This window comes from Leopardus geoffroyi, chromosome D3, assembly GCF_018350155.1.
Source record: "Leopardus geoffroyi isolate Oge1 chromosome D3, O.geoffroyi_Oge1_pat1.0, whole genome shotgun sequence".
In the NCBI taxonomy this organism is placed as follows: Eukaryota; Metazoa; Chordata; class Mammalia; order Carnivora; family Felidae; genus Leopardus; species Leopardus geoffroyi.
The window spans coordinates 66,995,544-67,021,939 of NC_059339.1; the positions used below are offsets into that span (position 1 = coordinate 66,995,544).

Genomic DNA, 26,396 nt, shown 5'->3' on the forward strand with positions numbered 1-26,396 from the left:
AGCTTCTTCTAAGAAAGTGTGGTAGTAAGAATGCGAGTGGCTGGTGGGCTAGCAGGCAGATACACTGTCTAAAGACAGGGAGGGTTCTCCCAAGATTTTGGAAGATAGATGTGCTCTCGCTGCCATCCCGCCCAGGAATGGTTCACGCCTAAAATCACTTGAATGAATAGTTTCTCTAATAAAAGTTGTCATCCGTGGCAGAGGGATATGGGGAGACAGGCAACAGGGGTGGGGACAAAACATGTCACCAGCATTGAAAACGTGTGTTTTTGAACCATGTGCGTGTATTGTTTATTTAAAAATTAAATACACATAAAACTAGTTTCCAGATTGTTCTGTAGTCACTCAGAATGACTTGAAAGAGGGAGCTTTTTCTTTTTTTGATGTAACACACTAGTTACTCAGTTTGCCTGAAAGAGCTCCTACTGAGAAAGGCCCTGACTGTTGCGAGGTGGCTTGTGAAATTGACGTTTGGAAACTTTAAATGAATTATCAGTAAAACCGGCCTTAATTGATTGCCCCAGATGGTTGCTACAGGGCTCCACAAGGAGAGGGCAAACCACACTTTTGCCTGGTTGTTGGCTTCCTTGAATTTTGTAGGACCAATTGCTCCTGATGGAAAGTAGGGGTGATCACTAGGGAAAAAGAAATTGGTTTCAGAGGAGCATGATCTCTCTTAGGCCACAAATTAAGAAAGCGTTTGAGAGATCAAGGAGCAAGGGGAGCCAGGCACTGGCTAGGAACTATGTTTTGCAGTAAAAGCCAATGTAATTTGAAGGCATATTCTGTAGCCTCTTTGATTACAGCCGTAAATCAGCACGGTTTGCTATTAACTGAAGACAGGTATAGTCCATCGTTAGGAGATTTTTTTTTCCCTCTTAAAAGTACCATATTGTATCACCAATATCTTCTTCAGGGAAAAATCACTGAATATGTTCATGGCATCCATTTAGTGAGCTAGCCCATGATTACAATATGTATATATACGTATATCTAACATGAAAAGTTTTTATCACCTTTCCATCCTATTGTAAGTCAAGTATTCTGCTGCTCCTGTGTTTATTACAGCTGTGGAGGAAAACACTAGTTTTAACAAAATGATCAAATGTGCATTGCAGGACATTTATCTCCATAGTCCAAACATAAAGTGGAATGACATTATTGGACTCGATGCAGCCAAGCAGTTAGTCAAAGAAGCTGTCGTGTACCCTATAAGGGTAAGGATGGGAAGCCTCGTGGGGGTATTTCTGTTCATTATCCATTGGACAAACTGTATGTCATGCACCCATCAGGAAGAGGACAGGATGTTTTTCTGCCATCAAGTTAACTTTTTGCCTGTGTCACAGTATTTGGTTAAACGTTGGAGTACCAAGGCCCAGTCCGTTGTAGGCAATTTGGAATCATGTTACATATTGGTTCAAGGCAGGTGTCTGTTCAAGTGATCATTTAAGATCTAAGACTCTAATATATATGATTTGCCAGTTGCTATAGATAGGTTCAAATTAGCCTGCCTCCCTAAAAATATACGTATTATAGCAGAAATACCTCCTGTAAGAGAGGGCCTCTCACTTTGCTTCTATACATCTTACCGCCTACCCTCCCCAATACCCACATCACCTGGGGTTTTGCTTTGACTGGTTGTAAGGACTAGACAGCCCCTTCCAGGGCACCAGCAGGAAAGCCACCGTGTTGTGCTCATTGCTTATTCCTGACAAGTCTTTGTGCAGAGTGGTTCACTAAACAGGAAAGAAAATAGAAAAACAGGACTTTCCATGGTGGGTTTACAACTGTGGTACTGAGAAGGTCAGTGTACCACATAGCTCTGGCTGTAAAACAGACCACCCCAAAACTTCGCACCTTAGAAAACAACAATCACTTACTTATGTGCGCCTGTGGGGCTATGCCGTTTGGGCTGGGCCCAGCAGGGCCAACTCATCTCTTTGCCACATGATACTGGCTGGGCTCACTCCCACATCCGGGGCATCAGCCAGGGTGGCTGGGGAAGCTGGAATAAACAGAACGACTGAGACTTCTCCACGTGCCTCTCATCCTCCGGCAGGCAGACCGAGTCTTGTTCCCATGGTGACAGAGGGTTCCCAGACAGAAGCAAGAAAGGGCAGGTCCCAATCCAACAGCATCTCCCACGTCTCTTCTTCTACTTGCTGATGTCTCATTGGCCAAAGTCACAAGGCCAAGTCCAGATTCATGTGGTGGGAGGAGCTGCAGAGATAATTTGCGGCCATTTTCTGTGATCTTCCCCAGTGAAGATAACAAATTTATTGTATTGAATAACCTACTTATTATTACCACTGAGCCCATGCAGCCCCTGATTTTTGGCTGCTTCTATTCTAATGAGACAAAAATCAATGAATTTGGAATGTCTTTCCCCTTTCTGTGTTCTGACATGGGAGTAAAAAATATGCTGGTATTCAGAACTAGTGGGAATTTATTCACCCTTTCCTCTGAATGGCTCTACAGTACAAGTCTTCTGGAAAGGATAGGACCTCTCATTGAAACTCTCTGGATGTGTTATCTCCATAGTATCATAAGCTCTGTATGTGATGACATCGAGATTTTGACATTAGCACCAGCAAGAAACTAATAGCTAGTTATAATCATACTATTGTTTTTCCTTCTTCCTTGTTCTCTGTCAACTCTACCTATGCTCCAGATTGTCTGAATTTGAACTAACGGGAGAGAATCACTGAAGTTCATGTATGTCCTGTTTGGAGTCAGTGTCTCATAATGCATTCAGCACCAAGGTTCCCAGCTTCTAAATCAGGCTTCACCATAGCTTCATGCCTAATTCGCACACACCTTTGTCGGTTCTGGTGTTTATCTTAAAGGGCACTCCCTGTTCACAACATTCAAAAGATTGCCAAATACCCTGTATATAGACCCCTGGGGGAAATCATGTTATGTATGTAGGCAATAACTATTGTAATGGAGAAGAAAAGCACCCACGTATGCCTTTCTTTTCCTTAAAACAAAACAAAACAAAACAAAACAAAACAAAACAAAACTGCTCTTGTAAAAAGCCACAAATATTAAGCCACGCATTCCTATCAAGTGTGAAAGTCAACCTGGGATAAATATGATGTAAATGGAAGCAGCCAGCCTTAAAAAAAGGCTGACTCTCTGAATTGTGCTGTGTTTCACTCTGGCTTCATTCGATTGTGCTAAGGGTGTGTAGGCTGACATACGGATACCAAACCTCTTCTTTGTTCCTTGTTTCCATAGTACCCACAGCTGTTTACAGGAATTCTCTCCCCCTGGAAAGGACTGCTGCTCTATGGCCCTCCAGGTAAAGGAATCTTTCTGTTTGGGTCTTGATATTAAGTGTGTGTGTGTATGACGACTTGTCCTGTCCTCATTCAGCGCTGGGGCTAATGACCGCTAGGTAACCATCTCCTTTTTCACCGACTTCTTGTGACACTGACTTCTATCTGTTAGCAGAGGGATGGAGTTCAAGTGTTGCTCACAATTCATCCCCATGTGTCTCTAGGTACAGGGAAGACTTTACTGGCCAAAGCTGTGGCCACGGAGTGCAAAACAACCTTCTTTAACATTTCTGCGTCTACCATTGTCAGCAAATGGAGAGGGGATTCAGAAAAACTTGTTCGGGTAGGAATTCCTGATTTTGTGTTTTCGGAATAAGTGCCAGCAAATACAGTGGTACAAAATGATGTTAGAGCTTATTTGTTTTTAAGCGATTTATGTGTTAGAATTTATCCCGGATCTTGATTACTAAAAACCCAGAAGATGGATTGATTGACTATTATAGGTGGATATTAATCCTGTCCCCATGAGCAAAACATGATGTCCTTTCCTTTGGGAATTTGACCAATGGTCCTTTTGTGATTCATGTAGCTTAGGAATGGAATCTGGGGAAAAGGTTGTTTATGAAGTGGAATATTTTTTTTTTGTTCATTCAAGAAGCATTTATTATTAAGCATGTGTGGTATATTCAGTTAACATTTGAGAGGCTGCTACTGTCTGCAAGTCCCTACACTACATACTCAAAGAATCAAGAAATTTAAGACAATTATTCTTTCAGATGGTCTGAGCAACTTTCCTCCACAGTGCCCCATAGCCTTAGAGTTTTTTCTCTCCTTAGGAGAGAAATAGAAAGTATATTTTATATAAAATATAATGTAACATTTTTTACTATACTTCCCAGTTATCTTATGAGAACACCTGTTTATGATTTACTCCTCAATGTAAAGTGGGTCCTTCTCAGAAATCCTGTTAAACTATTGAATTCTGTAGAATGACTGGCAAGTAATCAATACTAAGTAAATGTAAATACTATAAATTTTCTGAAAAGAAATTTACTCTAAAATATTTTGCTTAGGTTACATTCCCTTAGATGACTTATTTTCAAAATATTATGGCTTCCTTGGAAGTCATAATAGAATATTTTTATAGGATTGATTTACCTAAAATGACCTATTATTTATTACTTTGATACTTTTCTCAAGTTACTTCAAATGTGTAAGTTTTTATAAATTCTTCCTTTGAATGAGCAGGGGAGGGGGCAGAGAGAGAGAGGGAGAGAAAGAATCCCAAGCAGGCTCCATTGGGTAAGCACAGGGCCCGACGCAGCTTTGATCTCATAAACCGTGAGATCATGACCTGAGCCAAAATCCAGTCAGAGGCTCAACCGACTGAGGCACCCAGGGGCCCCTACGAATTCTTATCACCCCATTGAGATTGTAATTTGTAGAAATCCATGTTGACATCTGTTCCTTTGTTCTTTGAGTCTAACTTAGTGCCAGGTCCAAAGATAGGGTTTGAACTCACCTGTTCCTAAATTTTGGGGTTCCATGTGATTCTAGTTAGCTTGATTTCAATGAGCTGAAATCTGACTAACTATAAAATCATCAGCCTGAAGATTTTTTTTTTTTTTTTTTTTTTTGGTCAGCTTATTTTGCCATCTCTGTTATTTCTAGACCTCTTTCTCTGGTCTGAATTTTCTCCTAAATAGTATTCTCATATATAATAGTTATTTTTTTCAATGTTTATTTATTTTTGAGAGACAGAGAGAGACAGAGCTTGAGCAGGAGACAGAGAGGGAGACACAGAATCCAAAGCAGCCTCCGGCTCTGAGCTGTCAGCACAGAGCAGGACGTGGGGCTCGAACTCATGAACCATGAGATCATGACCTGAGCCGAAGTCAGATGCTAACCCAGGCGCCCCCGAAGATTTTTTTTTTAACATTCCATTTCTATTTGCTGCGGAACACTAAAACTCTTAGGAGATGCCCCCAGACTCAGTTTAGATTCATCTTCTGTCATGAAAAAGTGGTGTTTACAGCTATGAGCACAAAACACTGCAGGATGCTCAAAGAAAGATTACATTATATTCTCTGGACAGGACTTCCTTAGACAGAAGAACAAATTCAAATATTTTATGAATATCCTTAACAAAGATTGAAACTACTAAAAGAATTGTCTTGTTTAATGTGGGATAGCCAGAAAAGTCACTTAACAAGAACTCTCTATTCTGTGTGAGCATTTTATTTAACTAAAGTTTTCTTCTGCTTCAGAATTATTTTGTTAAAATTCTAGGGGTGAGGAAATGATTCCTTCCTCAATTTCTCCCCCTCCTTTCCCATATATTTTAAAAATAATTCGTATTTTTGAAAAAAAAAAAAAAGATACAAAAGGGCATATAGACCCCTGAACCTTCTCCCCAGGGGCAACTGCTACAGTTGCTAGTGCAGCCTTCCAGAACATTTATCATATTTATATAAATACCAACAACTGCATCTATATCTTCTTTCTTTACTAAATGTCAGTAGGAACGTACTACACATATCCTTCTATAACTTTTGTTTTTGTTCACACTTACCAATATAACTTGAATATTGTTCCACACTATTGTAGACAGAACATGTTCTTTTATGAGTCTGTATCAGATTTCATTGCATGGAATGTTCATTGCAAAATGTATTTAACCAGTCTCTTCTTAATGGCTATTTCTAATGTAAACAACAGTTAGGTTGTTTCTAGCCTCCTGCTATCATGAACAAAAAGCTACAGCAGACAATCTTACCATATCCATGTCCTTGCGTATATAGTAGTGTAAGATGACTTCTCTTAAGCAGAATTGCTAGGTCAGAGAGAATGAAAGATCACTGATTGCCAAATTGCCTGACAACAGGGTTGCACCAGCTTCTACACCCATAAATCGTGTGCGTGTTTGCTTCCCCCACCCTGGCCAACACTGTGTAGCACCCAAATTTAGAAATCTTTGGGACACCTGGGTGGCCCAGTCAGTTAAGCGTCCGACTTCGGCTCGGGTCACCATCTCGTGTTTCGTGAGCTTGAGCCCCGAGTCGGACTCTGTGCTGATGGCAAGGAGCCTACTTTGGACCCTCTGTTCCCCTCTCTCTCTGCCCCTCCCCTGCTTGTGCTCTCTCTCAAAAATAAATTAGCATTTAAAAAATCTTTAAAAATAATAAAAAAATCTTTGCCAATCTGATAGTGAAATTAATATTTCAGTGCTCAAATATGCATTTAACTCTGAATGACCTTGAGCATCTTTTTATAGGTTTAGAAGATATTTGTATTTCCTTTTTTTTCTGTGAAATGCACTTCTGGTTTTGGATATTTAAAAAAATAATTCAAAGGGAAAACAGATAACCTCTCCTAACCTTGAGGGATCTCATCCTCTATCGTCTCAGAAATTATTTTCTGAGCTCTTGGAAGGATCCTCACCTGGAAAATCTTGGTCATGCTGTCAAAATCTTTACTATGAAGCTTTCAGATAAAGAGAACCCTTCAGGACCTTCCTCTACATCAGAGAAGCTTTCCTACCATTTGTTTCTCTTCCTATTCCAATTAAAGAGTTATTTATAGGGAACCCTTGGGTTATGTTCCTCCCTCCCCTCCTAATGTTCATGCCTGCTAGGAATTGATGCTATTGAATAGTTGAGTGGTCTCTTTAGCAAATGCACACACCTGTTGGTGCTTACATCTTTCAACACCCTCCCCCACCCCCACCCCTAGTTGTATGATTTAACTTCCTCCAAGTACTTTTGAAAATTTTGGACTAACGCTTCCAGCGCACTTACCTGGAGTTCTATATATTCTTTGGCAGTGGGAAGAGCAGTGGTATGGTCAATATGGAGACACAGGGTCCGGATGCGGTTCTCCTTCCAACTGGGCGTTTGGTCTCATAGGGCCCCTTGGTCTCTCTGCACCTTGGGGAGCACCTTAAAAACATGTATGGTTCTATGAAAGAGTTCTGATATTCCACTTTTCATTGGGTAGATTGCTGCTATTGTAATCACCCTTAATATCAGCTGTATTGGGGCTTTTCTTTTTGTGACAAGGAAAACAAGTTGCTTGCTTCTAATGAGTGCATCGCTATCGTGTCTAAAAGGCATTCGTGATGGGTGTCCCGGCGTTGACACTGTTCTCTCAGTTCATTAGGCTGAGCCAACTGTCTTGGCCGAATGAAACAGGATTCTGTGAAAGGAAAATACTTGCTCATGAGCATGGGTGCACCACACGTACAAGCAGTGGTGAAGGTGAGGGACTTCCCACTCAGTGATGGGGAGACCGGCAAGGGGCAACCTGCCACTACCCAGGAAAACACAATCTGGCCTTTTCTGGGCTCTTCTCCTCTGATTTGTTCTGTGATACTTTGCTAGCGCTAAGTGACATGGAGAATAAATCCCCTTTGCCTATTAAAGAACCTCTATTCTTTTCTAAGTCTCTACTGCTTTCTCCGATCAACCAGTGAAGAATTGTATATGATGCTCAAGAGATCAGTTTCAAGGTTAAAAAAAAAAGCTTTAGTTTTTTATACTCTTTTCATCACTACCACATCTCCCTTTAGAGCTCTTTATTTTGTTTTTATATGTCTGTTCTTTTGCTGGCTGTTTTCCTGTTCTTGTTCAGTCTATAATATTTTATTCTGGAATGGAACATTTTATTCAATTGGGAATTGCCTTAAATTCCCTCAAAGTACCTGAACCTACCAAACAACAGTGTTTGGAGTGGCATAAGGACCCCGTGGAGTAATTTGGGGAGCAGAAAGGGGCAAAATTCTTCTTGTTACCCATAACTGGAACTGTATCCTTCCCCTACAATTCTTCCTTCTGAGAATGACCCTCTCTCATTGTCCTGAAAGGTTGAGGGAAAACCATTAAATGACTTTACATATTCCAAGGCTTTTTTGTCCATACGGAACATGTTATTGGCAGGGAGTCTCGGGGGCTAACTAACCAACTAGAGCTCAGGTATTGAGTTTTAGCTTAAGCTCTCCCATTTATGATTAGTAACCTTGAACTAACCACTAACTCTCTCTGGCTCTAATTTTGTCAAGTGATAAATGGAAATAATTGGACCATCCAACCCCATGGGGTTGTGCTAAGGAGTAATGATTATAAAGTTATTATGAAAGAACAGAGTGCAGCATAAATACTTAACATTACAGCCATTCTAAGCTCTTAATCTCTGGGAGCATCTGAGAACTTTAACTTAACTATATGAATTTGAACATGTGGTTGCTTCTCTCCCACCCAGGTGTTATTTGAACTCGCCCGCTATCACGCCCCCTCCACCATCTTCCTGGACGAGTTGGAGTCAGTGATGAGTCAGAGAGGCACGGCTCCTGGGTAACAGACAGGGTTTTTTTTTTTTTCGGTCATCACTTCTCCCCTCTTGTAAGTGTGTTTGATGGTCGGAAGCCCATCGACATTTACCAGCAGAATGAGCCTATTAATAAGCCCACAAATTTTCTGCAGACACATGGAAAGGTCTTTAAATTAGATCCTGTTAACTGAATAGCTGATTTAAGTAGTTTTTATAACCGGAGGAAATGTCATCCTCCCTTCCCCCTTTCCCCACAGAGTGGTTTTCAGGCCTGAAGATCACCCAGCCCCACGATCCCAGGCTGCCATAACGGTCTTGCTGGCTCAAAATAGCTGCTCGTGACCACCTCCTCTGGAGCCAGAGGGGCTGCCTGTGGGGAATGGGGCTGCAAAGGCCAAGTCCCAAGAGGTAGCTCTCGACAAAGTGTGTGAGGCCAGGGAAGCCAGCACTTTTCTGTGACATCAGGTGGTGGGTCAGCCTGTCTGATTTTAAATATGTCACATATGTTACCTCTAAAGATTAAGTGTCCACTAACGTCCCCAGCAGGAAAGAACACATCTCAGACTACAGTGAGCCTTGTGTGTGTGTGTGTGTGTGTGTGTGTGTGTGTGTGCGCGTGTTTTAAGAAACTCTTTCTGTCTTCATCAGAAGTATTCTTCTTTGGAACTTCTTACTAAACCTGGCTTGGAAAAACAGGTCTCTGGGAAATCTCAACACAGCGGCATGTATTAATGGCCTCTCATGGACACACCATCATCAAGGCAGAACTAATAGTGATAAAAGGCAAATACTCAACTTCTTGGAAGTACAACTATAATTTATGAAATTTTACTTATTGAAAATCATTTTCCTAACAGGGAAAAGCAACCATTAAGATGCACCCAGGATCCAGGGGATTGATGGCATTGAGGTCAATGGGACAATTTCCATGGCTTCATGGGTGCTTGTCAGCCTCAGGCTAGATGCTCTGCCTCTCTATACAGGACCTGACAGGGGCAGACATGCACAGACACCTGGATAGGCACCCACCAGACCACCTTAGTGGTCATTCTGTCTGCAAAGACCCAGCCCACCTGGCCTGCCCTACCAGAGTGAACTGTGCACTCATTCTTACATTCACTTTGTCAATCTCCATTCCCGGGGTTTCCCACAGCTTTGAATGGCTAATTTGGAAGCTTTATCTCCTGCCTTTGACTGTACTCCGAGTTTTACACTGAATGGCAGCTTCCTTGCCTGGAACTTGACCCCTAAAACTAGAGTCAGGGAATAAAGGCAGGTGCTCTGAGAACTTCCTGGGTCATATGAAAAGAATAAGTATTGGTAAATCCTAAATAAATACATAACTATACTGTGACACTGTCCTTTCTCTTGGGAAAAGGTAGTTTGACAGTGAGTGGTACAGTTCTTAACAAAAACACATACCTAACTGATGCTGCCACTACACATGCCCAGAGAGGAGAAGTTGAATGTCGTGTTGTCCAAGAAAGGCATTTTTTGTCCTTTTAACTCAGTCTATACAAGTGAAGAGGAAGGAGAGCCTGCTGAATATAGTCCGGATTCAGAGCCAGTTTAGATTGTTAGGTCCTGGAGTGAGCTCCTTCATAGCGGGAGGGTCTTTGGCTGCGGTGGAGGTGGGGCTTGGAGGGTGAATCTGCACAGCAGACAGCCCCAGCAGGCTGTGCAAGGAAAACATACTCTCCGTGTCATTATCGTGCCTCTTATTAGAAGAGAATGAAACAGATTCAATGCAGCTTATCTCTCTTCTTCAATAGAGTATATCCATAAATTATATGAAAAGAACTATGGTGTATAAAAGCACTTTCATGCCTGCTGTATAAACGAAAGGATTATTCTCAATTATCCGTTTTTACAAAGGGCAAATAATACTACTACAGAGAGACCCAGCCTGGCTGCGTTCAATCGATTAGTAGTACTGTCTGCCCTTTAGTTATTTTCTAGTTCACTGCCAATTTTTGGTTTTCTTCTCAATGTCGTCATTATATTCATTTACTTCCTTTCTCTCACTCTCTATGTGAAAATAATACCAAACTACTCGTTTCCTTCAACTCTCCTACAAGTGGCTCCCGGGAATGAGGCAGGGAACCTGTTCTACAGGCACTGAATCAATGTCGTGAGTGCCACTCTTGTCCTGGAAGCAAAGACTCTGTCCTGGGAGAACCTCACCTCTGTGTCTCTCTGTAGGGGAGAACACGAAGGAAGCCTCCGGATGAAGACAGAGTTACTGGTGCAGATGGACGGGCTGGCTCGCTCAGAAGATCTCGTGTTTGTCTTAGCAGCTTCTAACCTGCCATGGTAAGAGATCTTAGTACATTTTAAATGCATTTCCATGAGACACTGAGTACAGATGAAGACGTTATATTGCCCAATTTGGGCCAAGTCTCAACGTTTGGTTCCAGCCCTGGAAGATTAATCTGAAGTCTTTCTTGGTCAAGGCCTCAGTCCTTGCTATCTGTACCATGAAAGAATCTGCCTTAAAAGAAGGAACATAAGCCAGGCCTACCACTAGCAATACTTAAAATGGACATTTTGAAGGGTACCCGGGTGGCTCAGTTGGTTAAGTGTCCGACTTCAGCTCAGGTCATGATCTCATGGTTCATGGGTTCATGCCCCATGTCAGGCTCTGTGCTGACAGCTCAGAGCCTGGACCCTGCTTCAGATTCTGTGTCTCCTTCTCTCTCTGCCCCTCCCCCACTCATGCTCTGTCTTTTCTGTCCCTGTCTCAAAAAGAAATAAACATAAAAAAAATTTTCAATGGACATTTTGAGTTTAAAGCCAAATTATTTACTGTATTTAAGCAGGGCTTTGGCAGAGAACTAATACAATGCTAAAATCTTTAGGACTCAGGAATATTCCAGAAATAATATGTTTATACTTTAACAGTATTAAAATCAAACTTTTTAAATTAGGAGGAAAACCTTTAATGTTACATAGTAAATAGGAAGCTAAATAATCTCTAATTGAAAATATAATCTACTCTCTGAGTGTTTTATTCAAGCTGTATCCCAGAGTGGTTAAAGAACAATTCTAGAAGTAGAATTGGGAAATAAGAGATGTTGACTAGGGAAAAACTATCTACTTGGAGAGTATATTTAAAAAATAACTCTAATTCCTTTATAGTCCCAAGAATATTTTCACACACATTATCTCTTTTGAGGCAGGTAAAACAGGAGACAGATAAGGAAATGTTGTTCTTCCCATTTGCAGGTAGGGTCCAAGGTCAAGGAAGGTCAATCCACCCAAAGTCAACAGCAAATCTGCAACAGAGCTGGGACTTGTGACACTGTTCCCCCACCCCCACCCCATCCATTTGTGTTTCTACATTCAAAGATGAATGTTGTGCATGCTGTTGTGCATGCTGGTCATCTAGGCTCCCAAAGAAGTCACTGAAAAGAGATGATGACATTCATGTGGAATCTGTTATTTTAAATATATTCCTAATTTCTGCCTGGCTCCACCTCCCCTCAAATTTATGAGACTGCACTAATGTGTAAGGTGATCAGCATCTTATGTTTTCATGATAGAGGCATTTATACACAAATATTACAGTGGAGTCCAAACAGAGAACTATCATTCAAATAAACGATTGCGAAATGCCTCCGAGAAAGGACCTCTGTTGCTTCAGCTGTTTGCAGTGGGGTTGGTCATAACCACTTTCCTCATGTCCCGGGGTGACTGTGGGAGTCAGCCGGGAAGGGTGCGTGGAAACTGAAGCTTCGTGCATGACTCCGGGACCGTCTGTGCCCCCCGGGGAGAGCTACACATTTTCTAGAGGGATAGAGAAACTTCTACTGCCAGTGAACACCTAGGGTTTTGTTGAGGAAGTTTCTGTGCTGCCACAAGTCCCCTGAGGTGATCATTTTTGGTAAACCCCACATAAAATGGTCTGAGAAGAAAAAAAAAAAAAAGACAATCAAAAATTAAAGAAGCTTAGAAGGGCTTTTCCAAAAGAATTGCCCCTCATTATGGCAAATGGCAAATACACACATGCTTTTGGGCTTTGCTTGAATCATTACAACGTACCTTCGGATCCAGGGGTGCCTGGTGGGCTCCATCAGTTAAGGGTCAGGCTTCGGCTCAGGTCATGATCTCGCCCTTCCCAAGTTCCAGTGCCGCATTGGGCTCTGTGCTGACAACTTGGAGCCTAGAGCCCGCTTCACATTCTGTGTCTCCCTCTGTCTCTCTGCCTCTCTCCTGCTCACTCTGTCTCTCTCAAAAATAAATAAACATTAAAAATTTTTTTAATTAAAAAAGATACGTTCTTTTGGATCTGTCCTTGAGCAATGCTGGACTCTAAAAAAACTTTTTAGTATGAAAAACTCCAAACAGACACTAAAGAAGAGGAAAAAGCACCATTTCCCAGTTTCGGTAACTAACATCTTGCCTGATTGATATAATCTATTCTTGCCCCCTCCCTCATTTTGCTGCAATGTTTTAAAGTATATTCCAGACTGTCATGTTACTTCTCACAAATATATTTTACTATACATCTTTTTGAAAAGGACATTTTCGGCATGTCTGAGTGGCTCAGTCAGTTAAGTATCTGACTCTTGATTATTGGCTCAGGTTGTGATCTCACGGTTTGTGAGTTCAAGCCCCACATCAGGCTCTGCATTGACAGTGCAGAGCCTGCTTGGGATTCTCCCTCTCTGTCTCTGTCCCTCCCCTATTCCTGTGCTCTCTCTCTCTCTCTCTCTCTCTCTCCCCCATCTCAAAATAAACATTGAAAGAGTAAAAATAAAAAAGGACATTTTCTTATATTACTGTACAATGCCATTATCATACCCAACAAAATTAACAGTGATTCTTCCATATCATCAAATACCCAGTTTATATTCAGATTTCTCATATTGTTCCAAATGTCTTTTTAGAATTGATTTGCTGAACTGGTATCCAAACAAGGTTTGCATTTTGTAATTGGTTGTTCTCATAAGTCTCCTTTAATCTAGAACAGACTCCCCCTGCCCCCCACCCCCTGCTTTTTTCCCTTAGTTACCACTGCCTTGATTGCTGCCAGGGAGACTGTCCTGTAATATGTCTAAATTTTCTGAATTGTGCTCATCATATCCTTTAATGGGAAAAATAATATTTAGAGACTGAAACCTCACAATTAGGGGTGCTCCTTGCTAACTGGGTTATCATTGCTTCTTGGCCTTTTGACTGGGCAGAACTAGGGAAATACACAGGTTTAAAAAGGGGCAAATAATGAATCCATACCAGTATTGCTCATTCAAGTGTGAGATCACAAGAGTTTTAGTGAAATTATTTGATTTTATAGCCATAGCTTTTCTCTAATTGGGAAAATCATAGTTCTTAACATTAATACAATTAATATTCACCTAATCCTAATATGTAGATAGATCTATTTTGTATTTGTGTGTGTAACAGAGTTTCTCTGTAATAATACCAATACTCTCAGGATAGCAACATTTTGATGAGGAAAATGGTACACACGTGGCCCAGGATGGAAGTGCTAATTTGAGATGTCTCAACATCAGCGCTATTGACATTTTGGGCCAGTTACTGACATAACTGTTGGCTGAGGGCGCCACCCTGTGCATTGTATGAGGCCCCCAGCACCCCTGGGGTTTCCTCACTAGATGCCGGTAGCATGACTCCCCATTGTAACAGCCCAAATTTGTCTTCAGACATTGTCAAATGTTCCCTGGGGGGCAAAACTATCCCCGGTTGAGACTCACTCAACAGAAGTAAGTGACAGGCATTATGTAGAGACCAACTGTCACATGCCCCACAGGTGAACTCGTAAGGTTTTTTGTTTGTTCTTTCTAACACTATAAAATAAGTGAATTTGGTTTACACACACAAAAGGTGGCATATCGTATAAATTGGTCTGTATCTTGATTTTTTTTTCTTAACCAAATATTCTGAACATAAAGTTCTTCCTTATTCCCTTTATAGCTGTGTATGTTCCATTTTGTACCTCTGATAATCTACCCCAATCACCTGACGATGGGCATTCGGGTTATTCCTATTCTTGCTATTATGAATAATGTTACAGTGAGTAATGGTGCACATATACCACTTTGTGTATTTGCCAGTATATCTTTGGGATAGGTTCCTGGAAATAGAATTGCTGGGTCAAAGGGTTAATGTGCATGAAATTATAGTAGAGATTGCCAAATTTCCCTCCATAGAGGTTGTACATTTTGTATTCCCACTAGTGTCCTGCTTTCATTACTTAACATTAGAGTGAGAACATTTCCAAAGTCATTAAATAATTCTTGAAAATTGGATTTTGTAATGGCTGTCCAAAATTCCCACATGTGAATATACCACAATTTAGTTAATCATTCCTTTCCTATTGAACATATATGATGCTCCCAACTTTTTCTCTATTATAAATAACACTGAAATGAACTTCCTTGAATCAAAATCTTTGACCAAAATTTGGTTATTTCCTTAGGGCAGATTTCTGGAATTAGGGTTACTGTGTAAAAGGATAAGGATGGTTTTTAAGTCCCTTGCTACATATTGCCCAGGTCCGTTTATGAGGAAATACTGCATTTTTATCAAGGCTTTGGGACAGACCTTTATCTTGGCTTTAGGGTCTTCCATGAGGGAATAAAAGTGTCTGATTAAAGCACACTGTCCTTCTGGGGGAAATAACTAAATCATACCAAACTATATAAAAACCCAATCTTAAAATCCCACAAGAAATTCTTTATGGTTGGTTAGTGGTAATGCTCATCTGTAGCATCTTTCAGGGAACTAGGCTACTGTTTACTACTCGCTAACTTATCATTTTCCCTAGAGGAGTACATTCTGTCCCAAACGGTTCGTCATTTTCTCCCTTCTCCGCAGTGAGATGGCGTGCCCCATCTTTTATTCAGTGCTTCTCCTCCGAGGAGCACCTTCGCTCATCTACACTCTCATAGGACAAGAAGGAAGCAAGAAATAATAGTACATCTGTGTCACTAAGCCAATGAGTGAATAAGCAACGTGAATAAGCATTGAGAAGAATAACAAATGTTGCATTTGTAATATTATCATTAAAATAAGAGCCACGTAAGAAATATTTAGTGAGCACAACTGGGGCTAATTTGACCCGCCTCAGTTGTTAGGTATTCACAAACTCAGACCGAAGAGTCCAGAGGGAAACAAAATACGGAACAGGGCCATTAAGGCAAATGCCATCTTTAGATGTCTAGTTAACTTGATGATAGTTTGTACAACTAAGGTGTGAAAATTTTATGTGTGAGGTATGATGAAACTCATCTCTTATTTACCATTGCAGAAGAGCTAGAAAATTCATTATCCCTCTTAAAAATCAAACACTGGGGGGCGCCTGGGTGGCGCAGTCGGTTAAGCGTCCGACTTTAGCCAGGTCACGATCTCGCGGTCCGTGAGTTCGAGCCCCGCGTCGGGCTCTGGGCTGATGGCTCAGAGCCTGGAGCCTGTTTCCGATTCTGTGTCTCCCTCTCTCTCTGCCCCTCCCCCGTTCATGCTCTGTCTCTCTCTGTCCCAAAAATAAATAAACGTTGAAAAAAAAAAATCAAACACTGGGTATGACCAAATTTTGGATTAAAAACAAACAAACCCAAATCCTAATATTCAGAGGAAAGCACAAGATCCAAGAGATTACTGCACTGGGGATATGCAAGAACTTGCCTACGTAAACTGATTTCTTCCTGTATGAACTGCCTCCTCTCTGGCATGATATTTCTTTAAAGTGTGTACATGTGATTGAAGAGCTCAGCATACAGAACCTCAGTTCCTTCCACAATATCTTCACGCATTTCATAGGCTCCAGGGGAAAGTCTCATGCCTTCACTATCATTACCCTCTGGATCAACATTTCTCTGCGACTGGTCTGCCACAGGTCAGCATTATCCCCCCCCCCCCAAAAAAAAAAATAGAATCTAGTGATCTAATAATTTCAAGAGATACTGAATTACAGACAGTTCAACTGGTTTCCCCCACGACAGGACTACTCAGTGTCTTTAAGATGTCATTGGGTGTTGTGACTCTCCAAAAGTAGCTATGAGAAAGCAGGACTTTCCACACGTATATGATCCAAGAGTCCTTTCCTCAAGGAGCATCTTACAAGGCCAGTGTTCCATTTGAGAATGCTCTGGGAAACAGTGGTTTGCCTGAACTCACTCTGATCTGATGATTGCATCCTTCGTTGTAACTGCATTCAGTCACGCTTGCAGGCTTTTCATCTTTCATTGTATTTTTGTGTCTACCAGTGGTCAAATTGTTTTGCTTGACATTGCTTCTGTCCATACATAATATCACTATCCCATGCAATAATAGTAAGTCCATGATCCTCCATATGAGGTTGATGAGTGATTCCAACACAAGCAGGAAAGAAGTGTGTGGTGCAGGATTTGGTAGGTACAATGGGGAAGGCATGGGACTGACTGAGCAGGAGATTGCTAGCAGTAACCTTGCCCTTGTCCCATTCACACCTTCCTTAGTTTGCTTGGTTCCATCAGACAAATCTTTTTCAACCTGGCCTATTGGGCATTACTTTTTCTTCTTAATGGCACAGGCTGACACATGAACTATATATATTTTTGAGTTTATTTTGAGAGAGAGCGAGTACGCACATGTGAGCCGGGGAGGAGCAGAGAGAGAAGGACAGAAAGAATCACAAGCAGGCTCCACGCTGTCAGCGCAGAGCCTGACGCGGGGCTCAATCTCATGAACTGTGAGATCATGACCTGAGCCAAAACCAAGAGCTGGACGTTCAACTGACTGAGTCACCCAGGCGCACCTGAAATATAGTTTTAAAACCAAATGTTATAAATTACTCAGTTGGTTAAGCCTCCAACTTCAGCTCAGGTCATGATCTCATGGCTCGTGAGTTTGAGCCCCGCGTCGGGCTCTGTGCTGACAGCTCAGAGCCTGGAGCCTGCCTCGGATTCTGTGTCTCCCTCTCTCCCTGCCCACCCCTGCTTGCACTCCGTCTCTGTCTCTTTTGCACTGTCTCTCCAAAATGAATGAACATTAAAAAAAAAATATTTTAAACCAAATTTTACAAATTATAAAATTAATATAACTGTTTTATAGGAAATGTAAGTGCTAGGGAAAAAGTACTCATAATTTTACCACTGTGACACAAGTATTATCATCTTTGTATACACCCATCTGGTGAAAATGGTTTGGCTATTTGTTATCATTTATTGCCTGTGTAGCTTTCTGTGGGAATTTTTTTTTTTTTCCCAAAGGAGGAAATAGTTTTACTGTTTGGGCTATGCAGAAAAGTAATACAAATTCATAAAATATTTTATATGCCTCAGTATTGCTTGAATGAATAGTCCCCTGTAACTGTACCTTGGAAAGATCTCTTTCCAGAGTCTTGTGTGTGTACAGGATATACGCACATACGCAAAATTAAAAATGTGATCATCCTATGGATGCATATTATTTTGTTAGATGGCCTGTTTTTCTTTTTTCTTTCACTTCATAGATTGTGGACCACTTTGAAAATCTACCCAATCCCATACAGAATTCCACCGTATGGGTGGGCCATAATTTATTTGATTTTTCTTTTCTCTTGAGGGTTTTAATATGGCATCAGCCTGTTGAGCCGTGCTCTTCCCACCATGACTCAGCTCCCAGATCAGCCCCACAGACACACTTAGGTGGGGGAGCAGTTGTTTCTTTGGTGTTTGGCTGGAGTAGGGCAGGTATTATCAAAAAGGTTTTCTGCCCTGACAGACCTCCTATTCACGGTCCCTTGGAAAAAGAAAATGGCCTTTTGTCTGTGCATGTTAGCAGTGTTGGGGCCCAGGCTTCTCCAGCACCCCATCGGGGATATACGAGAAGCAAAAAGAAAACCTGGAGAAGCCACTGCCACGTGATCCCTCAAGTCCTGAAGTGCCTAGCCTGTCCTCCCTCTTTCCACCTTTCAGTGTTTCCCAGTGTTTGTCTGCTGTATCATATCCAGAGATTTTTGGTTGTACGAGGATGGGCTATTCCATCTTGGCCAGAAGTGGAAGTCTCTTCTCATTGATTCCCTTTTATCTTTTCATACATCTCAAACACATCTGTTTTATGCTTCAGATCAGTAGGGTCTAATTCTATTGGATGGTGACCTTACATCGAATGAAGCAGACTCAATCTGTGGGTCTTGTGCCCTTCCAGAGAAAATTTGTATTTGACTGTGTCGAGCTTTCGACCACTTGAAGCTAATTCCTCAGCTTTGGGTTTCTTTGATCACGCCAGCGAGGGTAGGTCTGTAGTTCTGAATTATGAAGGCAGACTTCTTCCTACCCTCATGTGATTTCCTGTTCCTTCCTTAGTAGTGGGCATGTTTTTCTAACCCACCCTTTCATAGAGGATGTGCCCTCGTTGTTTTATGTGATGGGCCTTGATTCCACCTCCCATCTTGAATGGGGCCAAGGCCTTCTGTGTTATCCCACATGTAAACTTTCAAATCTAAACCTTTTTGTAACTAAGAGGCAAATACCTCAAGTAAGCCACAGCTTCAACTTCAACTGCTCAGTGTTGATTTTCATCTTCCTCTTCATTTTTGGTCCTCAAAAATTTGGCCTTGCTTCCTTATGGGCTCATTCACTGTGTATTCAGAAAGTGTTTCCTATAATTCATCATTTTTTAAAAAATTTTTTTAGTGTTTATTTATTTTTGACAGAGAGAGAGAGAGAGAGAGAGAGAGAGAGAGAGAGAGAGAGAGACAGGGTACAAGCAGGGGAGGAACAGAGAGAGAGAGGAAGACACAGAATCCGAAGCAGGCTCCAGGCTCTGAGCTTTCAGCGCGGAGCCCGATGTGGGGCTTGAACTCAGGAACCGTGAGATCATGACCTGAGCTGAAGTCAGACGCCCAACTGACTGAGCCACCCATGTGCCTCTAATTCATCATTTTTAATAGGGCTTTATAACAAGAGATTTCTGGATATCTAGAGTTTTTCATTTTGTTGGGAACAGAATCTTCCCATTCCCCCCCCCTCAATTATTGATAATATATTTGTTGGCAAGAGTAATGGGAATATATCTTCTTCATTGGTATTGTGGTAATTAGGAATACTTTTCATTCTTTATTATAAAGAAATGATGCTCTTAACCCAAATGTCAGTAGCGCATAAACTGAAACAATTGCTCTAGACTCTACCGCTGGATCCTCTTGTGTCAGGCTTGTGAGCTCAGTCCTGAGAATGAGCAGTGGAGTCTCTGGAGATAAGAGGCCCCACATGGAGACTACATCTTTCAATTCATCTTCAAAAGCATTGCCCAGCCAAGTGAGTTGGATGAATCATCCCCCAAAATCATTGTTTCCCTTATTTTCACTGGAGATGAAAATAGAAAATTTTATTCCCATTGCTCCAGTTGATGTTGACTTTCTCTATTAATTAGAACAAATGACTATGCAATGCTAATTTTCAACAAAGCACATAGACCTTCATGAATAAATGCTGGGCTTTAAGGAAGCAGATCATTGTACATGAAGCCGGTAGCCCTGCACCAAGAGTTCATGCATTCATCCAAATAGTATTTATTGAGCATGTATTTTGTGTATTCGGCATGATGGATGGATGGGGAATTCAAGAAATATGGTCCATGATCGTTGGACTCTGGAAGTTGGCTAATGGGACAATGAATGAGATATAAACACAAATAATGAGACGGGGATATAGCCAGTACTATGTGAATGGTACAAACAATAAGTAAAATAGAATTGTATAGGGAAGAGGCAATTTCTGATAACAGAAAATTAACATTTATTCATTTTTGAGAGAGAGAGACAGAGTGTGAGTGGGGGAGGGGCAGAGAGCGAGGGAGACACAGAATCCGAAGCAGGCTCCACGCTCTGAGCTGTCAGCACAGAGGCCGATGCGGGGCTCAAACTCGCAAACCATGAGATCATGACCTGAGCTGAAGTCAGATGCTTAACCAACTGAGCCACCCAGGCACCCCTGATAACAGAAATTTAAAAGAAAAGCAAAAGCCTTTATGGAATAGAGCACACTTGAACTAGGCTTGTAAAAATGACTTGGCTCTTGGTAGGCAAAGTGGAAGAAAATAGCTTGAGCAGCAGCTCAGGTAGGATGGCAAAAGGTGGATTCAGAGAACAGCAAACAGCCCAGTTTGGCCCAAGTGGGAAATGTAGATACAAGTCAGCTTATGTGGGGTTCTGGGAGGGAGGCAAAGTAACCTTTAATGCTTTATGCACTGGCTCCCCATTCTCCACTACAGAATACTGCATCCTTACCCTGCCCTTCGGGCCGCCATGATCACTCCATGTCAGTCATGGACGTTCTGCAAAGACTGCTTACAGAACTGAAGGTTCCTTTCCTCCTACCATGCTGAGATAGTTTGAACTTCGTATGTTTTAACTATTGAATGAGCGAAAAAGAACTAGGCTGTTTCCAAATTCTGTAAAATTTGGAATTATCTCTGTCCCAGGAACCACACGGTTTAACAGGGGAGAAAAAAAGCAAAGAGCCGGGGAAAGGCCCTGAAGGTTTGGCACAGAAGCTGGGGTGCTCAGGTGCAAGGCTTGGAGCCCAGGTAACTGTCTAGGAGGCCGGTGAGCAGAAGTCACCAGCAGCCAGGGTCTGAGGCCTGTGAGGCTTTGCTGTGTCTTGCGTCACTCTTGTAGTTTGCTTTGGCCTTCTGAGGTGATGAAAGTACCAGATAATCCAAGAAAAGGAGACATGAGAACAGAATAACTAGTCAAAAATCAAAATGTAAGAGCTGAAGGGAGTGTTTTCTGCTTGCCACACGTTAAATTTCTTCATCTAAATATATTGGCAGAAAGAATAATTCCTGGGTACATTCCATTTGTCCTTTGTTTCCTCCCTTGTATGATTATATTATTATTGATGTCATTAAAAGTGCATTCATCAGACCTGGCTGTCAGAGAGTTGCACTTATTTTGTGCCCACAAGTAGTTTTGAGGTAAATCTCTTGCTTTAGGGCATTAGCTGATCAATACAGACATCTATAGTGAGGTATTGTTTTCCCGCCTCCTGCGTGACTCCATTTTCCTAAGGCATTCTGGGGCTCTGGTCTTCCTTTCAATCAGAAGTCACTCTAGATGGGATGGGGAGACCCAGGAGAAGGTACCCCTACAAAAGAACCTTCCTTCTGCAGTCCCTGCCTTTGCAGAAGGGGCAGCTGGTCCAAGTAAAGGCCTTGAGAGAAATATGGCAACTGCTTATCACCCCCAGCCCTGTAATTTCCTTCAGTGTAGTCTCTGTTCCTTGTTGGGTTTTAGTCTGATCTCAAGTCCCAGGTTTATCTTTGAAGTTTACAGGACCAACATCCCTGAAGTCCACGGCCAGAACCTCCCTCGTATTGCCTTTAGTTACTTATAAGTAGGAGTCTGTCTTACTAATTTCTGTGTATCGGAGACATAGCAGCGACAATACACTTACTTGTCAAATGGTCAGTGTTGCTCAACTGAATTCCTAAAATGTGAATTTCGTGGTTTCTCCCCTATTAAAGTATCCCTCCCTCCCCTCCTTTCCTTTCCCATGCACTTCACCTGCTCCTCCGATTCAGCCACCAAACTCTGCTGTCTGAATCCACTGTGGATTCATTCAAACATGCCAGCTCTCCTATCAATTTCATCTTCTTGGAGACATGTCTGCCAGAACCTTCTTGCCAACACCACACTGCCCTGGTGATCCTCTGTACCCAATAGATCAGGAGACCCTGGGACCTCACCTCATCATCCTGGAGACTTCCTTCTGTTTCTTGAATCCCACGTAGCCCTTTGGTTTGGTTTACCCTCTCCCTTTGGTCTTCCAGCACTTTCCTGATAAAGGGTGCAATGGAAGGTAAATAGGCTTTTAAACACTTTTAGTGTTGAAAACATCTTTATTCTATCCTCTAACTTAATTGTTTGATCAAGATATAAACTCCTACATTGGAAAGCATTTTTCTCACAAGTTTGAAGGCATTGCTCTATTTTTTTTAGAAACACTTTTTATTTTTAATTTTTTTCTAAATTTTTATTTAAATTCTAGTTAGTTACTCTATTTTCCTTTAGTATCTCACATTGCTGATGAGAAGTCTTATTACTGATCCTGTATAATGAACCTGTTTTTTTCTCCCTGGAAACTTTTATACTCCTCTCTCTGTTCCCAAGGTTCTGAAATCTCACCGTGACATGAGCTGGCAGTCGACTTGCTGTTACTATACTGGCATCAGACAAGTCCCTTAGGTACAGGCTCTGGAGTCTCACTGTTTGGGTCCAAATCCACGGCTACCATTCACTAGCTTTCTGACCTCAAGCAAGCTACTCAATCTCTGTGCCTCAGTCTCCTCATCTTAAAATGGATATAAAAATAGTACCTACCGGGCGCCTGGGTGGCTCAGTCGGCTAAGTGTCCGATTTCAGCTCAAGGTCATGATCTTGCGGTTTGTGGGTTGGAGCCCCAAGTCAGAGCCCTCCGACGGCTCAGAGCCTGGAGCCTGCTTTGCATTCTGTGTCTTCTCCTCTCTCTGCCCCTTCCCTGCTCACACTTTGTCTCTTTGTCTCTCTCTCTCAAAAATAAATAAACGTTAAAAAATTAAAAAAAAAAAATAGTACCTACCTCATAGGGTTGTGTGAGAGTCTAAAGAGTTAGTATCTGTACAATGCTGAACCCAGTGCCCACCGCTTAGCAAGTACGACTGAAGCAACAGCCTATATTAATATCTCAAATGCAAAAAAACAATTTCCTAGAGTTTTCAAAGTTTCCTTGACCCTGTGCCTTAAATAGAAATGTTGGCCTTGAGAGGGGGAATGGCTGGGGGGGGGGGGGGGGAGAGGGGCTAAGTTTCTGATGTAAAATGAATTTCAACAGAGTGAGGCTGATAAAGAACAAAGCAAATACAAAAAAGAAATAGGTAATTGTTACTGCTGGTAAAGCACTCCCGGACTATAGATTCTCAGCTCAGGACTGGAGGAATAACAGGTAGAGGCAAGACAGAATCTTTAAAGAAATCTGGTCACCCCCCAAGTTAGAATTCACATATGCTCCCTGAAAGGGTATTTTCATTTTTCAATTTAAAAGGGCAGAGATTCACGTTGAAGGTAAGAAGAACGCGAAGATGCACTGGAAATTCTGTGTTTTTATGAATGAGAAATATCTGGTGATGATGCTTTCACTGTTACTCTCTATTAATGGATAAACCAGACCAACGTGCAGGCATTTCCTAATTTTTATACCTAGGAAATCAAATAGATGTTTCCCTCAATTCTAGGAACCTGAAATGTTAACATACAAAGAGTTCACAAATTCACACTCAAAATGATGTGTTAATAGGAATGGTAATCCAAGGTAACCAAAGAGCCCCAATTAATGAGGGAAAGCTCAATTTTACATAATAGTGCCAAATAATACATTTGGAATGAAAAAAATTTTTAATCACTGTTTTGCACCACTCTCGTGAAATAACCAATTCAAAGATCGTTAGCAGATGCTAAGGCCGCTAGTTGAAAGGGGATAGGGAAAACGGTATTCACTTGGTGCCAAAGTATTGTACGTAGAATTCTTACTACTTGTGAAGAGATGTTTACAATGGAGCTGTCTATGGTCACGAGGTGATCCCAGTAATTAAACACCACACCACGACAAACATGTGGATCCCAATGTAATGAATATGAACACATAACAACTGTGAAATACACTAGCCCAAAATCATTACCCTGATTCTAATTAAGCTTTTAGACCTAAATTCCGTCTTAGAAGACAAGGAACAGACAACCAGCTACACGCTATGATGAGGAAAATATCAGCAGAGTCCAGAATGTGGGATATTCTACAACTAGCCTCACTGTGGTCAAGGCAAAGTCCAAAGCAAGGGCAAGAAGACTGGATTAGATTAGAGGAGATTTAAGGGAGATAACCAAATGTAATGCATAATTCTTGACTGGATTTTGGTTGGAAAAGCTCTAGAAGATATTTTGGGGATCACTGGAGAGATCCGAATATGGAATGAGCACTAGACATATTATGTAATGTGTTAATTCTGTTGGGTGTCATAATGATATTATAGCTATGTAAAAAAAAAAAAAAATGTCCTTATTGGGGAAAATGCATGCTAAAGCATTTAGGGGTGGGGATCATGATGTAATCTATTTTGAAATAACTTGGCTGGATAGATATGAAGTAGATATGGCAAAATGTTAAATGTTGAATCAAGATGGAAGGTATATGGATACCCATTGTCTTATTCCACTTTTCTATTTGTTTGGAATTTTATATAAAGAAGTTTAGGGTGGGGCACCTGCGTGACTGTTGGTTGGGCATCTGACTTTTGATTTTGGCTCAGGCCGTGATCTCATGGTTCATGAGATCAAGCCCCACGTTGGGCCCTGTGCTAATAGTGCAGAGACTGCTTGGGATTCTTTCTCCAAATAAGTAAATAAACTTAAAAAAAAAAAATCAAAACAAAAAGAAATTTAGGGAAATGGCCTGCAGATACAAAATCGCATAAACCTGGCCTGACAGTGTTTTGGGAGGAGCAGGCGTGAAGGACTCAAAGGGCCACATTTGCGTTGAGCACCCTGGAAGACGCTCTTTGAGTTCAGCGGAGCAATGAAGTGAGACAGTCATTCGCTCCAGAATGTAGGAGAGTTTGGGAAGAATTAATGTACTTCCCAGAGTGCCCAAGTTATTGTCAGGAATAACAACTCACTGGCAGGATCAGACTGAATAATTCATGGTACAACTACAATGGGAATATTCAAGTTCAGTTGTTAGCTGGATTTTTTCCCCCACCTAAAATTATCTCCTTTACATGAGGTATTTCAGGGTTGTCTTTCCTTTTTTTTTTTAACCAATTCTTTCGCCCAAACGACATGAATAATTGTCCGATCCATTCAGGTATAGATGTAGAGTAACAGTTAAAATGCGGAATTGCTTCCTACAATGCTACATTGTTCTCACAATATAGTTGTCACTTAAGAAGTGAGTTGAGGGGCCCCTGGGTGGCTCAGTCGGTTACGCGTCCAAGTCTAGATTTCAGCGCAGGTCATGATCCCAGAGTCATGGGACTGAGCCCCTCGTAGGGTTTCATGCTGAGTGTGGGGCCTGTTTGGGATTCTCTCTCTCTCTCTCTCTCTCTTTCTCTCTCTCTCCCTCTGCCCCTCTCCCCTAGTCACGTGCACTCTCTCTCTAAAATTTAAATAAATAAATAAATAAATAAATAAATAAATAAATAAATAAATAGAGTTGACTGCTCCAACGGGTCCCTCTGTTTCCCACGTGATCTCAGGGAGCTGGACTGTGCCATGTTACGCCGCCTGGAGAAGAGGATTCTGGTTGATCTCCCCAGCCGGGAGGCCAGGCAGGCCATGATCCACCACTGGCTGCCCCCTGTGAGCAGGAGCAGAGCCCTGGAGCTGCGCACAGAGCTGGAGTACGGCGTGCTGAGCCAGGTAAGCTGCCCTGGAGGGAGCATCTGCAGGCCAAGCAGCCGCCACACGAATCTTCTGGGCAGGGTCTTCTCGTGAGCTGTTTGGAGCATATTCCTTGAGTCACTTAGAAAAGACCCACGCTGCCCCAGAAATGCAATGGACCTCTTGTTCATGAGAGTAAGCTCTCTGTCCCTTGGAAACATTGAAGCAAAGAGAAACAGTGTGATGTCGTGGGAACAGCATAGGGTTTCAACTCCGAGAATCAATGGTCAACTCCTGATCCTGCCCCTTATTAGCTATGTGGCCTCAGGGAAACCACTTACTCTCTAAGCCGGTTTCTTCTTCTGAAAAATGGGTAACCGATATGCCGCAAAGGATTACTGTGCTGATAAAACAGAAAACTTTTACAAATGGAAATGGGGGTACATGTCTGC

General features: G+C 41.8%; 1 protein-coding gene and 1 long non-coding RNA gene across 5 annotated transcripts in view; one reads left to right on the forward strand and one right to left on the reverse strand.

Annotated features, from left to right (window-relative positions):
* Positions 1-26,396, forward strand: part of KATNAL2 (katanin catalytic subunit A1 like 2) — a 68,370-nt gene that overhangs the window by 40,576 nt on the left and 1,398 nt on the right. For all 3 annotated transcript variants that reach the window (XM_045457672.1, XM_045457670.1, XM_045457671.1), the window contains 6 exons: positions 1,119-1,217; positions 3,241-3,304; positions 3,506-3,624; positions 8,538-8,629; positions 10,809-10,919; positions 25,821-25,983. In XM_045457672.1, coding sequence (XP_045313628.1) covers positions 1,119-1,217; positions 3,241-3,304; positions 3,506-3,624; positions 8,538-8,629; positions 10,809-10,919; positions 25,821-25,983 — 648 coding nt within the window. The remainder of the gene's footprint in view (positions 1-1,118; positions 1,218-3,240; positions 3,305-3,505; positions 3,625-8,537; positions 8,630-10,808; positions 10,920-25,820; positions 25,984-26,396) is intronic.
* LOC123587705 lies at positions 1,016-10,888 on the reverse strand. 2 transcript variants are annotated; one of them, XR_006707465.1, is made up of 4 exons: positions 7,079-7,844; positions 1,881-2,220; positions 1,618-1,736; positions 1,016-1,068 (listed from the first exon to the last, which is right to left on the reverse strand). It is a non-coding gene; the product is annotated as an uncharacterized LOC123587705 (long non-coding RNA). The 2 variants fall into 2 exon arrangements; XR_006707466.1 differs by lacking the exon at positions 1,016-1,068 and adding an exon at positions 10,791-10,888 and having other exon boundaries at positions 1,163-1,736; positions 7,079-7,219.